A 14958-nucleotide genomic window follows, 5' to 3' on the forward strand; every position below is an offset into this window, starting at 1 on the left:
ATGACGTCTCATTCTTTGAGGTCAAGTTGGATACATGTGACCCGGGTCATATACATTGTTTGTTGCTAATGACGTACGTCCAATGCCTCGGACACATGCATTTCCCTCCCTATTTTGTGACAGGGATAAGTGGTCACCAACAGCGTTGAATTGAGTGAAGGGAATAAGCAACATTCTAACGATCTTTCCTGTTGACTCATTCCCACATCCCTGTCCAAGGAAAACGGTGACCGCTAATTTCATTCTAAAAATATTGTAAAGGAAATGGAAAGCATTTGGGATAGTTTATTGCTATAATTCATGTGTATGCATTCTGTGCACATGTCGTGTACACTTGCTCCGGACATGTGGGAGCATTGACCTTGGGTCAAAGGTCAACGTACCCAATGAAGTCTCAAAGAAATAAGGTCACCAAGCTAAAGAGAGCTGCTAACAGGATATCAGGAACAAAATGGTTGGCTACATGGACGCCAGAGTTCTAGACCAGTCCAGCACAAGTCCTTCAGTCTCAAATCAAGACAGGAGCTATTCAAATGAACTGCGACAATAGCATTCCTCTGTCTTTGTTCTTCCCTGTGCTGCCGTAATTGTGATTCTCTTGTGGTTAGACTTACGATGGAACTGTTCCTATAACTCTAATGCATTTGCTGTCAGCAGTCAAATTAAAAGTATTACCGTTGATGGGTACTTCAGTGCCTGGGCTCAGGTGCATTTCTTTGACACAAGGATGCAATAGGTTTACGCACACTCAGCAGAAACACTAGTTGTGTACACACTGTTTTCAGCTTGCACAGCACCAACAGAGTCCATGAGAAAAAAAAGGGAAACCCCACATTTTGGCAGGACCTGCATTAACAGCTAATCTGCAGCCTTCCGCCGTGTTTAGCACCGTAAATAGGTCAACACCTGCCCCTCGTCAATTATGCATCCACCCCTCGCTATTTCTAGACTCATCACACCCTGTTAGACATCATCAGGTCTCTAGCCTGCCGTCACATCTGTCTAAGTGTTGGGATGGACTAAAACTTGGTGTTTGGTTGACCAGCAGGGAGAACAATTTTGAATTATTTATTGCGTGAAGTGTGTTGTACTCATCCTCTTGGTCAGAAATTGGGAGAGTCACGTTTGCACAGTGGTTCTGTCCTCGACTTCCACCTCTATGGCCCGGGTTCTAATCTCTCACCCCCCCCCCCCCCAAGGCTGACTTGTGGATTGGATTTTCAGTCGTGACCTGATTCTGTGGGTTTTCCCTGGAATATTCCCCTAGGTTTCCTTCCAACCTCATAAAACTGAACATTTCTTTATTTTCATTGGCTGTTTCATCACATTTGCAGAAACAGCCTTTGTTTTTGTTAAGATATTATTTTTTTCCCAGTCATTTTGCCCATAGCATTTTTTTTTTTTGGCCCCAGCATTCGGCCGATAAAATCAATCCGATTGCCTTCATACTTGGCACACACCTAGACTAGCACCTGGAGATGTGTGCCGAACATTGATGTAATCACGACGTCATCACATGTCACGTGACATCATAATTTCTTTACTTGGTGGATATTAAAGGATTAAGAAAGGCTCCTGGCAATAAATAGTTATTTTGGATTAATAGCATACACAGATGTAAACAATAACCATTTGGCTTTTCTGTGGACTGTCTTGAAATGTCAAAGTCATGTACTGAGGTAAACCATTGGAACATCATTCCTCATGCATCAAATAATAGTGGCTAGACAGCTTAGTTCTAACTCCATCAGAGTCAGACAAAACCATTTGTTGGATTTTGGCAGATCTGAGAGGGTTGAGGTTAATAAAGTGTGTTGACAGCAGTGACACCGACCTAAATCTTTGCAATGTTATGTTTGGGATTATGTGTAATGAGTATTTGATGTTTATTTTTCCTTGTAGAAAGGAGAACTGGTGGTAGTCACTTTGAACATGATGACCGCATGGGAGACCAACGTTCCCAGCATAACAGTCGTATCGGCAGTGGACGATTCACACCTGACAGTAATCAGCGGGGACGTGGAGGTGGGCGGGGTTTGTATCAAGGTGGGCGGGGTCAGGATCAAGGTCGGCGAGGTCGTGGTGGGTACGACCGTGGAGGGAGTCGCCCAGGCAGGAGATCGGGACCGAGTGATCGAGAGCTGTCACAGATGGATATACGGACTCTGACATCACCCCAGCAAGAATCAGAGAAGAGCTTTCAGGAGTCGCCGATTGGACAATGGCAGCCGACATCTGGAGAGGACTGGGGTGTCAAAGACACGCCCCCTCCTGTCAAACAAGAGGGAGGGACATCACAAGATATAGCAGACAAGACGGAGAGTCTACACATTGGTCCGTTACCCAGTCCATCAGGAGGGGATGATTGCAAATCGCCTCTCAGTCCGTTGTCTCCGTTCACGCCGACGGGACACACCTTCCTGACTGATTGGGCAGCTGAAACAGAAGCCAGGTCTGCCCAAGGCTTTGACTTCCAAGCTGACCTGGTTTATAGCAATTCCAACACCCAGCAAGGATCTTGATTGTTGAATATGTTGAAGGTAATCACAGCTTGCATGATGTGCCTAATGTTTCAAATCTTTGAATGAAATTTTTTTGTACAAGCGCCAAATTATAGAATTTTTGTATAGACCGTTTGTCTTTTTGTGTGCATTGTTATATGGACTCCATGCGCAGGCACCACCTTGGAAGTGAAATGCAAAACATCACTGTTGATGAGGGATGCTGAACGTGGTTTTATGTAATGTCATGAAAATGGTTTTGAACTTGAAACTAGAGCTCTCGCTTATAGACTGGTATCCGTGCCTTCAAAGTCTAGATTTAATTGGAGGGACAGGGAACCAGCCAACTTAAATCTTATTGTGAGGCTAACCTTACTTTCCCCGGTATGCATTCTCAAGTGCAAAGGGATGAACAGCACATGTGAACCAGTGAAATGTTCGTGTTCTCCTACAGAGCCTTCCAACTTGCTGGACCGTGGATTCCTTAGACTATCTCTGAAAATTTGCCAAAGGGCGCCGGTCCCAGTGTTTATAACAACACATGTGCTTCTCAGTGCACATCTTGAATGTAAGAATGCCAGACTTTTGTATGACATCTTTGGTTGTGCATCCGTGGCTGTGATTGGCCCAGACATCATGTGGGCAAGGCTTAACAACTTAGTTATCTGTTAGACATGAGACACTCATCTACATATTCGCACAAATCATCACAATGTGACTTGGAAGGCAAGTCAGAACAGAAACACGCAAATCATCGTAGCCAACGTTGCCACGCTGTCTGTTTTTGCCTCAAAATGGAGCATGTAAAAATATCACTACTAAACATACATACCCGTATCATACACTAACCAAGCCACTACAATTAGAGATCATTAACCCTAACCCCCTTGAGTGATTTACTAGGAACCTTCCTCACTCTTGCAAAACCCAACACCATATGGTAAACTCTACACCCAAACTGTTGGACTCTGATTATGTTGGTATGCCGGACACCATGTAAAGTCAGTTTACTAGTGCAGTACTCACAAAACATGCAGTTGGATTTTGAAGGGTTGGGGTATTTAGGGTTGATGAGGTGGCACCACAAGTTTGTATGCATTCCTAAATTTGAGGTGTGTGTGTATTTCGCCAACTTATCAGCACCTTTTTGTTCACATATAAGCATTGAACGCACAAATGTTACATGTACAATGTACATGTATGTAAGATACATGTAAGACTTTTTTTAATGTCATTTTGACCAATCGCTTTATAAATGGTTGCATCAATTTGTGCTCACTATGCAAAGTCACTAGTAATTTCACCCATTGCATCAAGCAATCATTGCATGACAAGTGTGACATACCCAGCCAAAAAAATGTAAAATTGCATAAAACATGACTAACAAGCATAATCGCTAAAATCAGCACGCTGCTGTATAATATGATACTTCAGCTTAAAATGCTTAATATGCATGCATGGAATTCTTAATGGAATAATCAACTTTTATCAAGACTAATTCTACTGGAAGTAATTTCATGCAGGGTACAATGTCCTCCTAGTGGCTCCTTTTATTCTCCAGTCCTTTGACAAAAATCCTTTACACTGGAACGGATTTTTAAGTTTGCTGTTGGTGAAATTCCACAGATTTATATTTTTACTTGTCTTTTATCCATTAAGCTCGTATCTGTCAATATGCTTGAAGGCGCAACAATAATTAATGCTTGAGGAAGATTGGGGATTTGAAAGATACTACCTAATGGTATTTGGAGGATTGTCAGATGGCGCTGATAATACTTAGCCTGGACACCATACCATTGCTGAAGACAATCAAATTCCGTAAACACCTACTACACTGCTAATGGTTTGGTCAACTAGGCTATCTCAACTTAAATGTGAGCTGAGCTTTGGTACCATCAAAGTGTGTGTATCCGGGGAGAAAATGGTTCTCTGATGGTATGGTTTCCAGGCTACCGCTTGCATCCTGAGACGTGCAGGTGTGCATCCTTCAGTGGAAATGTAGCTTGGAAACCATACACATTGGTGATTGAGATGACAACCAAAGACATTTTTGTTGTCAAAAGCTGTAACCATGAAGCATAACTGATAACGCTTTTGTAGTGCGCATTCTTAATGGACTCCACATGGAGTCAGGTGCGTGGCCTTGGTATGTGATTACTAATGGATTAATGTAAGTCATGCCATTTGACACATTCAGATCAACACCTCGTTGATTCCGTTGCCCTCGATATTTTCAACTCCTAACTCCTTGTGGAGTTTTGCTAGGAGCTTTCCAGAATCCGCCAAATTCCACCACTCTACACCATATGATTGCATCACAGACTCATAAACATCATCACAGATCACAGAAAATGATCTGTGACTGTCTTCCAATGCTTTTGAGGCATCACTTCAAGTTATGAGTACCAGGGGTGTGAAATCTCAGCTTTAAAGCTGATTTCAGCTTTTTTTGTTTTGGATTTCAGCTTGTTTTCAGCTTTATTTTCCTCACTTGCTGTGTACAAAAGTATAGGAGATTTCCAAAGTTCAGCTTTTTTACACCTTTTTTCAGCTATTTTTATCAGTGCTCACTTACACCCCTGGAGTACGTGTGTGTACATTGAACCTTGAGCCCTGGTGGTTAAGGTTCTCCATTTCAAATAATATAGAATTCGATTATTCGAAACTGTGTTTGATCGAATATTCAAATATTCAAAACTCACTCAAGTTTTGCACGCGCCAGCTGCAACTGCATGCCGTGTTAATCAAAAGTTGCACGTAACACGCACCAGTTAAAATTTGCATGCGGTGATCAATATCAGGTCGCTGGACTGTTTTACAGTAAGTGTGTTATAATTGTCAAGAGCTTCAATCTGCTAAACAAAATTGGAACAGCAAACTACCAACGATAAAAAGTTACCGTTGACCAAAAAAAAGTGACAATAAAAGCGCTGCAACTTTACGATTAATATAACATCACAGGCTTGTGTGTACATGTATATACATGTACGTGGGGTTTGGGGGTGTTTTTTCCTTCAAATATTCAAACCGGTAAAAAGCTATTTGAATATTCAGTTGTTGATTGAGTATTCGGGACAGCTCTATTGGTGGTGAAAAACAAAACTGTAAAAAGGATGTGAATTGTTTCATTCATTCAAAATCACTAATGCAGTGCTACATATTATTCCATTAAGGAAATTTAAATTAATACTCAATAAACTTTGAATTATACTAGAGGCAGCCTATTCAAGAGCACAAAACATAATCAAAAAAGAATTTACGCAGATAGAAATAAGTGACTGAGGAGTGAAACGTGTTCTATTTCCCATGAAACCATCCAAAATTATTTCTTTTTTTTAATGCAATTTTCTGTTCCAACTCTTTTGTAACTCATTTCTTATTCGCAACATTCAGTAAGATTATGAATATGAAAGCAATTTGTGTTTTTTTCGCCGATTGATATTATTTTCTGTATATTTTGCTGAAATATAATGGTTTGCTAATTTGGTTAACATTTTGTAATTTGATCATTATGGATTATTTCATTAATTTCAAATGTTGCTTTTCAGCTTGCATTTTAAACTTTTTTTTTTTTTTTTTTTCGCTTGACAGCATTTGCGCTATTTTATGGCATATTATTGCGATTGATATAGTTACCTCATTTTTGTGATGTTGTAAAGTGATAGGCCCCCTACCTATTAATTTGCATGACTCAGATGTTAGACTTGAAGGGCAATTATTTGATATGAAAGTTTAACCTTGAGTAGACCTGTGAACGTGACTTCATTTCCACGATTTGTTTATAATATTCACTGGACCTTCGACACTTTCAAAACCCCGGTTGGAGACCTTCCACTTACCATCTTGAAATTTAACGGGCACTGTATGTTCAGTACGTTCAGAAGAGCTTATCCAAGAACTTTCAGTGGTATAGGATCTGTCATTCCAAAGAAATTTGAGGGGAAAATGGAGCCCATACGAATGTTTACTGTAGACATTTTTTGAAAGTGCAGAGATACAGTATGAACGGATCGTGGCTACATGTACATGTATGTACTGTATAAAGCCAGGTTCACGGTTCTCAACCTTGAGCCGAGATGCCTGAACATTCACTTTGAGTGATAAATTACTGGATTATAATTAGAATCAATACCTAGCATCACAAGGCCTAGCCTAATGTTACTAATGTTCGGCAATCATACTGAATGATTGTGTGAAGTACATGAACATTTTCAGTCATATTATTGCAAGGTTTCTGTGTATATTGCTTCGTCAAACTAACATTGACTCCCAATTGAGATATAACCCCCTGTTGGGTAGGCCTCCGTGGGATATCAGCCTAAACGGGCCTCTGATTGGTTGATAGCATTTAAGGTTGTCACATATAACGCTAATCATCGCGGGCTACCTGCGATATACATGTAGCATGGCAGGTCACACGCATGACTGGATGTCATGGTTAACTTGTTAACTTGCATCGTCTTGATGTCATCACATCTGCCTGTGTGTGTGTTGGCAGCCGCGGCTAGCGGTCCATGGTGATATGCACGCATGAGCAGCCAATAGGAACGCAGGACATCAGGCCGAGTGGTTTGCTGTTTTCTCTGTCCATAACACAGGCATCTGAGAAAACTCTCCTGGTCCGGTGGACAGAAATAGTCACTTATATTGGTTTACATTGGTACATTTTTGGTTGCACCTGGCTATGCTTGGCTGCATGTTAAGTCTTAAAGTAAATACATTCTGGTGACTCATCACAAGGGCTGGTTTGTTGAAACAGATGTCAAAACTAAAATGTCTTTTAATTCGAAATGGAGGAGACATGGAGCAGCTGTTGTAAGGGGTTTTCCAACAAGATGAATGAGATCAATAATTGGCTGATTGCTTAAAGCTGCTCTCTCATGCAATTTTCAAGTTTCACACACTCACACAAAACATTTTATTTTACATTTTTTAATTTCGTAGCAATGTAAAATATTTAGTTTTGGAGAATTTTACTTTTCAAATTTTGAATTATCTGCGTCCCAACAATAATTTGGAGGTGTCTTTTGTGCCTTATGGGTGCAAAAGTAACCAAAATACCGTTAAAAGGTATTTTTGTGGGTTGAAATGTAAAAAAAAAAAAGTAGCTTTTTCCATTTAAATAAAACAAAACAAAACAAAAATAAACATGTTGAAGAGCACAGTTATAGCAAGTTTGATTTGGCAAACAAATTATAAGTACATTTCAAGAAGAAGGGACATTGACCAATCCAAACGAGATGTGCGCACTAATTTGCTGTAAATTGTGTACTAAATGGAGTGGATCACAAATGCTTATGATTTCTATGTCTGTAAGACATCATCAATTTCAATCGCCTGGTTTGAACTTCATGCTCTATTAGAGGATTGTAATGACAACCATATGACAACTGCAGACAATCATGCACAAAAAACAGCGGCTATCTGGGCTTTTCTTAGAATCGGATAACAGAAGAGATTTAATGATATATTTATAGTGCCTTTATGAAAATGAATTATCGCACCGTGATGCATTTAAAAGCCAATAGAAATTTGATATCAGATGATTTCCTGTCAAATTTTTAGAAATAGATTGTAACAAAAGCGACCAACTTTTAACGATTGGAGGAATGTAGTCCTCTGAAAAGCAATTGCATGGAAGGGTTCAACCAGTTTTTGGGAGAAACCCCTCCCCCAAAAAATCCCCAAGCAAGAACTTCTGGTCTTTGAGAAAAATTTGGCATTTTTTTTCTTAAAAGATTGCATTAAGAGCAAACTTCACCATCAGAAATTCCATTTCCAATTGTTTGTGTTGAATGAACAAATAATTGGTGTCTTTACCCACGTTATCTTTGCCCTTCATTCCCAAAGTACCAAATGAAATGTGACTTTTAAAATTATGTATAATTGAAATGATGTTCTTGCAAACCAAACATTTGGCCTTGAGTATATTTGCAGGTAATTGTGGATGAAGCGTTGCCTTGTAAAATCAGTTAATGTCACCTGTTTTTTTTGGATAACTTATTATGGTTATGAATATTAATCACTGTAATGTACAACTACGGTATACTAACTTGAGCAAATATTTTAATAATTATAATAAAAATGGATATTTATCAGCGCCAAAATACGCCTAAAAAGACCCTCAATTTTAAGTAAGGATTTTCCTCTGCCAGTTATTTGTGGACAACTGTTTTATTGTGTAATGTACTTTTGGCATACTTTTACCATTTTTAACAACTATCAAACAGATATGATGCAATTGTGGAGAAATTCATTTTAAAGATTTTTTTATGATGTGAAGTATATTATAATGTCAGCCATATTGGACAGCTGATTATGTATAAAACCTTTACTTTTCCCTTGTTATATATTTTATGTGCATTTGTGTTTCATTTTTCATGTCACTTTCAAGGCTAGGTTTTTTTTTTAGTTTTTGTTTCTTGAAGGGACATATCTTGAATTTATCCTTCATTCATAAGATCTCTTTTAAAATTCTTTTTGATGAAATCATGAAAATAACAACATATTTATCAGTATGTCTAACAACCTTTTACTTGTTCTCACCATTGTGTGAAAGATTCCAAATTAGCAAGCACGTTGGTAAAAAAAAATTTTTTTGTAATCTGATTTGTATTCTCTGAGTTGATGAATACATCCGAGAGTTACTTTGGGGCAATAGTAGAAATTGAATTTTAGAACAAAAAAATTTGCATAAAAATTTTTACAAATGAATTTTTGTAATGACGGTGATTGGTGACTTTTAAATAAAATTAATTTCTGGAAAATTAAGTGTAGTTAAAAAAAGTGTACTTAATCTTAAAATTGAAAGGAATCAAATTGATTCCTTGGGCTATTTATTGCACTTATTATTGCTGTATTGGAATGGATTGTTAAACAAGCTAAGAAATAAAGATCTGCCAGTTATGCAAACAAGACGAGCATTGTCTAGCGACCTGTTTTATTTTTATGAAAGATGGTGATTTTGTCCATAAAGATTTTGCCGTAAAAACATTGTTTGCTATAAAATCTTGGTGTTTCTTTTAGAGGTTAGCTTATAGTCCTCTTTGTTCCTTACTAACTGACTGTCACTTGTGAGCCGTGCAGTGCTGTTGTATAGGATTACCTGTAATGCTAATGAATGGGCCAAAGCAAGCCCAAATACGTACACAGATGCATGAAAAGAACTTGCGGCAGATTATGTGGCTCAAGAATTGGGGTGCATTCCGTGGTTTCATCAAAAACAGCTGAGCAGACAGTGATGCGTCTTCGTTCAAAGGACATCCAAGAAAGAGACAGAGAGAGCATGAAAAGACCTCCAGTGTATCAATAGAATCGAATTTTGTGCGCTCGGTAACCAGCTTTTATTGTCTTGTCTTTGAGGGCCGCACTAACATACAGTTTCTTACAAATACACATCAGTGTTTCAGAAAAACAGCGGAGTACAAATTCTTGGGCTTAGTTGCTTTGTTGTCTGAAACACTTCCAGCATTATCAGAATCTTGTTTCTGGATTCAAGGCAGTAAATATGACAACACCGCACTTTCATGTATCAAGCTGGGGTCTCAGATCAAATACTTGACATATCCCTCAGCTGAATGAAATGATTAATAACCAGGCAAAACTGGATGCGTTCCTTCACTGCACAGATTGACATAAGTTGGACAACTGTCACTGCCTGGCATTACCGACATAACTCGCTCAGTGGTGAGTCGGCGTCCAACCGGGAAAGATCATCTTCACGGAATCATTTACTTGGTTGACATCCGCAAACTGCTGTGGCCTTTCCTACAACAACCGCAAAGTATTTTTATCTGGTTATGTTTTTATCAGGTTATTATGGAGTGCAATAAATACTTCGGTAGCATTCCATATCTGATAACAGCCCTGCATCAACTATATGAAATATTTGCCCTTCATACTAGTTACTAGTTCTTAAGCTATCCACATACTCATTTTCCTCAAACTTACACAAGGACTGTATATATATCCTTCCCTCGGCCATGGTAATTTACAATTAAGACTTCTCATTATTCTCGTAGATCTTCCTATCTGCTGGTTAATTTCTCCGACCAGAGCAATACCTCATAAAGATGTACTTCACACTATTCAATTAAAAATTTGAAAGCATAGCGTTGTTTGTGCAATTAGCAAGATACTACAAGATACATAAATTCCTTTGATAAAATGCAGCTGGATGATGTTTGTGTAACAAGGCAAGCCTTAAGTAAGGCTGGTCCCAGAGTGGACGTCTTTTCATGCATCTGGTCTACACAATTCGCTGGATTTAACAATGGTCGATTGCATAACAAAAAGTGTGCAGTTTACATGTTCATATTGATAGGAGCATTTCCTATGGGCGAAAAAGTAATTTGATCGTGATTCACTTATAAACTTTGGAGGAGTGTATCCTAGTGGTATAGTGACTCATGATCAGAGGGTCAGGGTTCGAATCCATCTGCTGGTCATATGTTGTGTCCTGGGCAAGCCACTTCGCCACCACTTGCCTCTCGACACCCAGGGGTAAAAATGGGTTCCGGCATTAGCTGGGGAGTACTGCGATGGACTAGCATCCCATCCAGGGGGAATAGAAATATTCTCAGTCGTTTCATTCTACTGAAACCGGAGATAAATGCCGGCCTGCTTGGCCAGTGGCTTGTGACAGACTTTACTTATGAGCGATATACAACATAATCATTTTGACAATTCCATGCCCCAAGGAAGAAGAATGGAGGAGAATAGAACATCATCTAGAATTCAAGCCCAGAAAACTCTTAAAAATGAAACTACAAATGCATTAATTTCAACCAGGTTTTGTGCTTATTTGAACCTGCACACATTTACTAGTGTTTTGCTTTCAGTTTGATGTGAATGTCTGTAGGGTCTTTCACTCCATACTCGGCTATAAACCTCTAGTTACCTCAAGCATGGAGAAATGTGTTTCATTTCTCCATGCCTCAAGGATATACTCAGACAAAAACATCTTGAGAATCACATCTGATATGACGCAAGGAGCATCACTAATCCTGCATAAGTGCATGATGCATCTGATGCTTGAGGGCTGATAGATAAAAGAATGTACGAAGTCTTCTTCTCAAGAATGAAATTGTACAGGATGCATAAAAATGAAAAACAAGAAAAGGCAAGAATGGTCAAGCTAATGCCAGACCAATAGGGACTTAAGTCGAAAATGACAGTCAGTTAGGGGATAGGTGCAATGAGGACACTATAGGCTGGCCCTCTGCTACCAGCAATTTTGTTTTTGTAAGTGTAAGAAGTTTCCAGAATTTTACCCAAACACAGTTTTTTCGGTGTTTTTATGTGCTTTCAAATTGTAGGTTTTGAAAAGAAATGGGTGTAGTTTATAAAGCTGAACAAATATTGATTGATTTCAGTTAAAATTGTAAGCCAACTATCATAATAGATTTATCTAAATCAATCTGACACAATTTAGTAAAAGTATATTCCAACATATTTATGTTTACCAACCATCTTAATATGTACACACTATAATATTTGAGAAAGACTTTACGCTCTTGTACATATACATCCCGAGGACAGACACACAAAGAGTGAACAGCAGGGTTTGCTGTAACACCATGTGAAAGAATCTCCTTTGAGAACATGTGTGGTTCTGAAAAGAACCGGTTGCTTGTGAAACTCGACGTTCTGATCAGTATGCTCTGATCATCTTCAGGAGAAACGATTCTTTGTTGTTCTTGGGAGTGCATCTTTTTTTTTTTTTTGAAAACGGTTCTCGGATGTAAGTGTGTGTGCTTAGTCTATGGGAGAGTGTTACATTATAGGGACAATGGGAAAGACAATGCCTTGTCCTCGGACTTAATGCTAAAATACAACTGTGTGCACATTATGATTGGGAATGTAAAACACAGTAATAATATTTCCCAAGCACTATCATAAAAACAACAGAAACACCAAAATGAGCACTACACATTCCAACAGTGTGTGCACACCGCCTAATTGAGATCAACAACGGTGCATCATCACACATGATACCGACCATCAGCATCACGGTTGTCATGGTTACCTAAAGATGGCCTTGGGATGAAACACAGACACTGCCTCCAGAAAATCAACCCAGTGCCTCTGTCATTAGAGATGCTGAAATGCGGCTATTTAAACAAAAGCGGCGCACATGGTGCAGCGCTTGTGAGTACGAAACTGGTACTTGCTCTAGCGCTTTTTGACGCAAGCCAAGTTGATCCATGTTAATAAAAGTCATCATATAAGCCTAAGGGATCTGCCTCAGCAGTTAGCATCTGGCAGAGTAATTGACGTATAACGCAGTACACGTGCAGACTTGCATGCCGCAAAATCTCGGAATATTTCGTGGTGAGGTCTATGTGTCTCTGAGGACGTCACATGTGAAGTGGCATACTTAACATTTCTTACTTATAGACCATATCTGTTTTGTCACTGGCTTATCATGGTTGATGTACTCAAGGATATGGAACAGTCTCATTTTTTTTCCAAACAATAACAAATGTGTTGTCTATGGCACAAAATATTAAACAGAATTTATTATGTGTGTGAATGTATAGGTAAAAGCAAGGTTTAACATCAAGCAATTCAACCACCCAAATTCAACCCCAGCCCCAGCCCCAGCCCCAGCCCCACTCCCGACCACCACACCCTAAAAAACCCTTAAAACTAAAAAAAATCATCTCTTTGCAATTTTCAGACAGCTTTCGACATTAATGGAGACTACTATATTTTGATCTTGATGTATGGCCACAACTGGTGACTACTGTCTTATGGTAACTGGTGCGAATGTATGTCAGGGGAAATAGAGAATTAACAGCTCGACAGTAAATCGTCCAGGGGCAGTATGTTTTTAGAAAATGCTGTTCCAGGGCGTCATTAAATAATGATTTATTCATTGGACATCTAGCTGTGACAGTATGGTGTGCTGTTACTGGTAGTCTGTTTCGTTTATTACTTATTTTACACCATAAATCTCTGGTAAATTAAGTTGGTATATAAATGCCATAAACTATAAAGGAAAAAAATATGTACAGGCTGTGCAATATGTAGGCCTACCAGAATATAAAAATGTGCATAAAAACTACCTGCAAAATTTCGATTCAAAGTATCCAAACAAATTGTTTCTAGCAATTTGACGGATGACATGTGTTGTATGGAGCTAGCTCAAACTGATCAAGAGATGAAATTCCCAAATCGTTTCAATTTTTTTTATTTTGTATTTGAACCTGATGCAGCTTTTAACTGTCCTACGTGCCTGATCATAATTGCCAGTCTCATACTAGCAGCTCAAACTATTCAACAAGATTACGAGGTGGCGTGCACTTTTCTAATACATTGTTAAAACGAAAAAATGGAGACAAGCAAGGGGTGTGTTTCATTGTTAAATTCATGCCATTTAGTGTGGATTTTTGTGCCTTATTTCATTTCAGCCCAATCTTCTCAGTCTTCAAACGATACAGTGCATCAGTGTAATGTTTTAACAATAATACTTGCAGGAACTGCTTTATATTTCATTCAATAGTTCCTTTAAAATTTGAATCTAACTTTTAAATGGGAGTAGCATTTTAAATTACCCCTGTGGGATATAATAAAGATTACTTGACTTGACGACTTGAGCATAAAGCTCAAAACATCAAAATTAATCCTCTTCTTTTTCTAGAGAAGGTAGAAGCACTGTCTACCTCCCCTCCCCCCCCCCCCCCCCCCCCATTTACCAATATTGAAAAGTTCAGTTTGTATTGACCAGAGAATCAGCAAGTGTACAGCAAGTTCTTGCTGACATAATTGCTGGTGTAGTTAATAAACCATGCAGTTATAAGTCCATTGTTAATATTTCATGAAAGCCTCATGCTGTGCCATTAGTATTTGCGTGCTGGGAAATTATAGTCAGTTTCAACCGACTATATGCACTTATCTCATGCCTTCGGGATTGAACAAGATGCTAGCAAAGCTGTTCAATGTAGATATAGTGTGCGAGTGTTGCTTTGAAAGGTAGTACTTGTGTTTATCTAACGCTTTCATCATCAGGGAACGAAAACACTTTCTACATGATTCTCCATGCTAGAGTAGCCAAGTAGTTTTGCTGAGTACTAGTACCTGGAAATGAATACAGACAAGTCAGTTTAACTAGCCTTCAGGCTGTACTTTGGTAGTGTGTGATTACCTACGATGATCTACTCTGCTTTTATAGATACTTGTTCATAAGGGAGAAGCAAGTCTGGAAAAGAGCCTTGCGGCAAATTGTATATCAGCTGCTAATGCATGCAGCTGAAATTCCCAATAGTTTTGTCAAAAAGCTGTACCAGCCATGAACTAGCTGACTGGCCACTCATAAAGCCTGAAAGTGTTTGTCGGTTTGTCTCAATCGGCAGGTAAAAGTAACCACTTCATGGACTCGGGAAAAGTACCGGGAGGAATTAAGGTTTTCTGGGCTGTTTGTACTCGCACTGGACTTAAAATGGCAAAAGAACCC

General features: G+C 38.9%; 1 protein-coding gene across 8 annotated transcripts in view; it reads left to right on the forward strand.

Moving 5' to 3' along the window:
* The window catches only part of LOC119744768 (coiled-coil domain-containing protein 9-like), a 31170-nt gene extending 21752 nt beyond the window's left edge, over positions 1 to 9418 (forward strand). For all 8 annotated transcript variants that reach the window (XM_038220883.1, XM_038220889.1, XM_038220890.1 and 5 more), the window contains one exon: positions 1903 to 9418. In XM_038220883.1, coding sequence (XP_038076811.1) covers positions 1903 to 2522 — 620 coding nt within the window. In that variant the 3' untranslated portion in view covers positions 2523 to 9418. The remainder of the gene's footprint in view (positions 1 to 1902) is intronic.
* Positions 9419 to 14958: the final 5540 nt, after the last annotated feature.

Source organism: Patiria miniata, unplaced genomic scaffold, assembly GCF_015706575.1.
Source record: "Patiria miniata isolate m_02_andy unplaced genomic scaffold, ASM1570657v1 HiC_scaffold_7, whole genome shotgun sequence".
Taxonomy (NCBI): Eukaryota; Metazoa; Echinodermata; class Asteroidea; order Valvatida; family Asterinidae; genus Patiria; species Patiria miniata.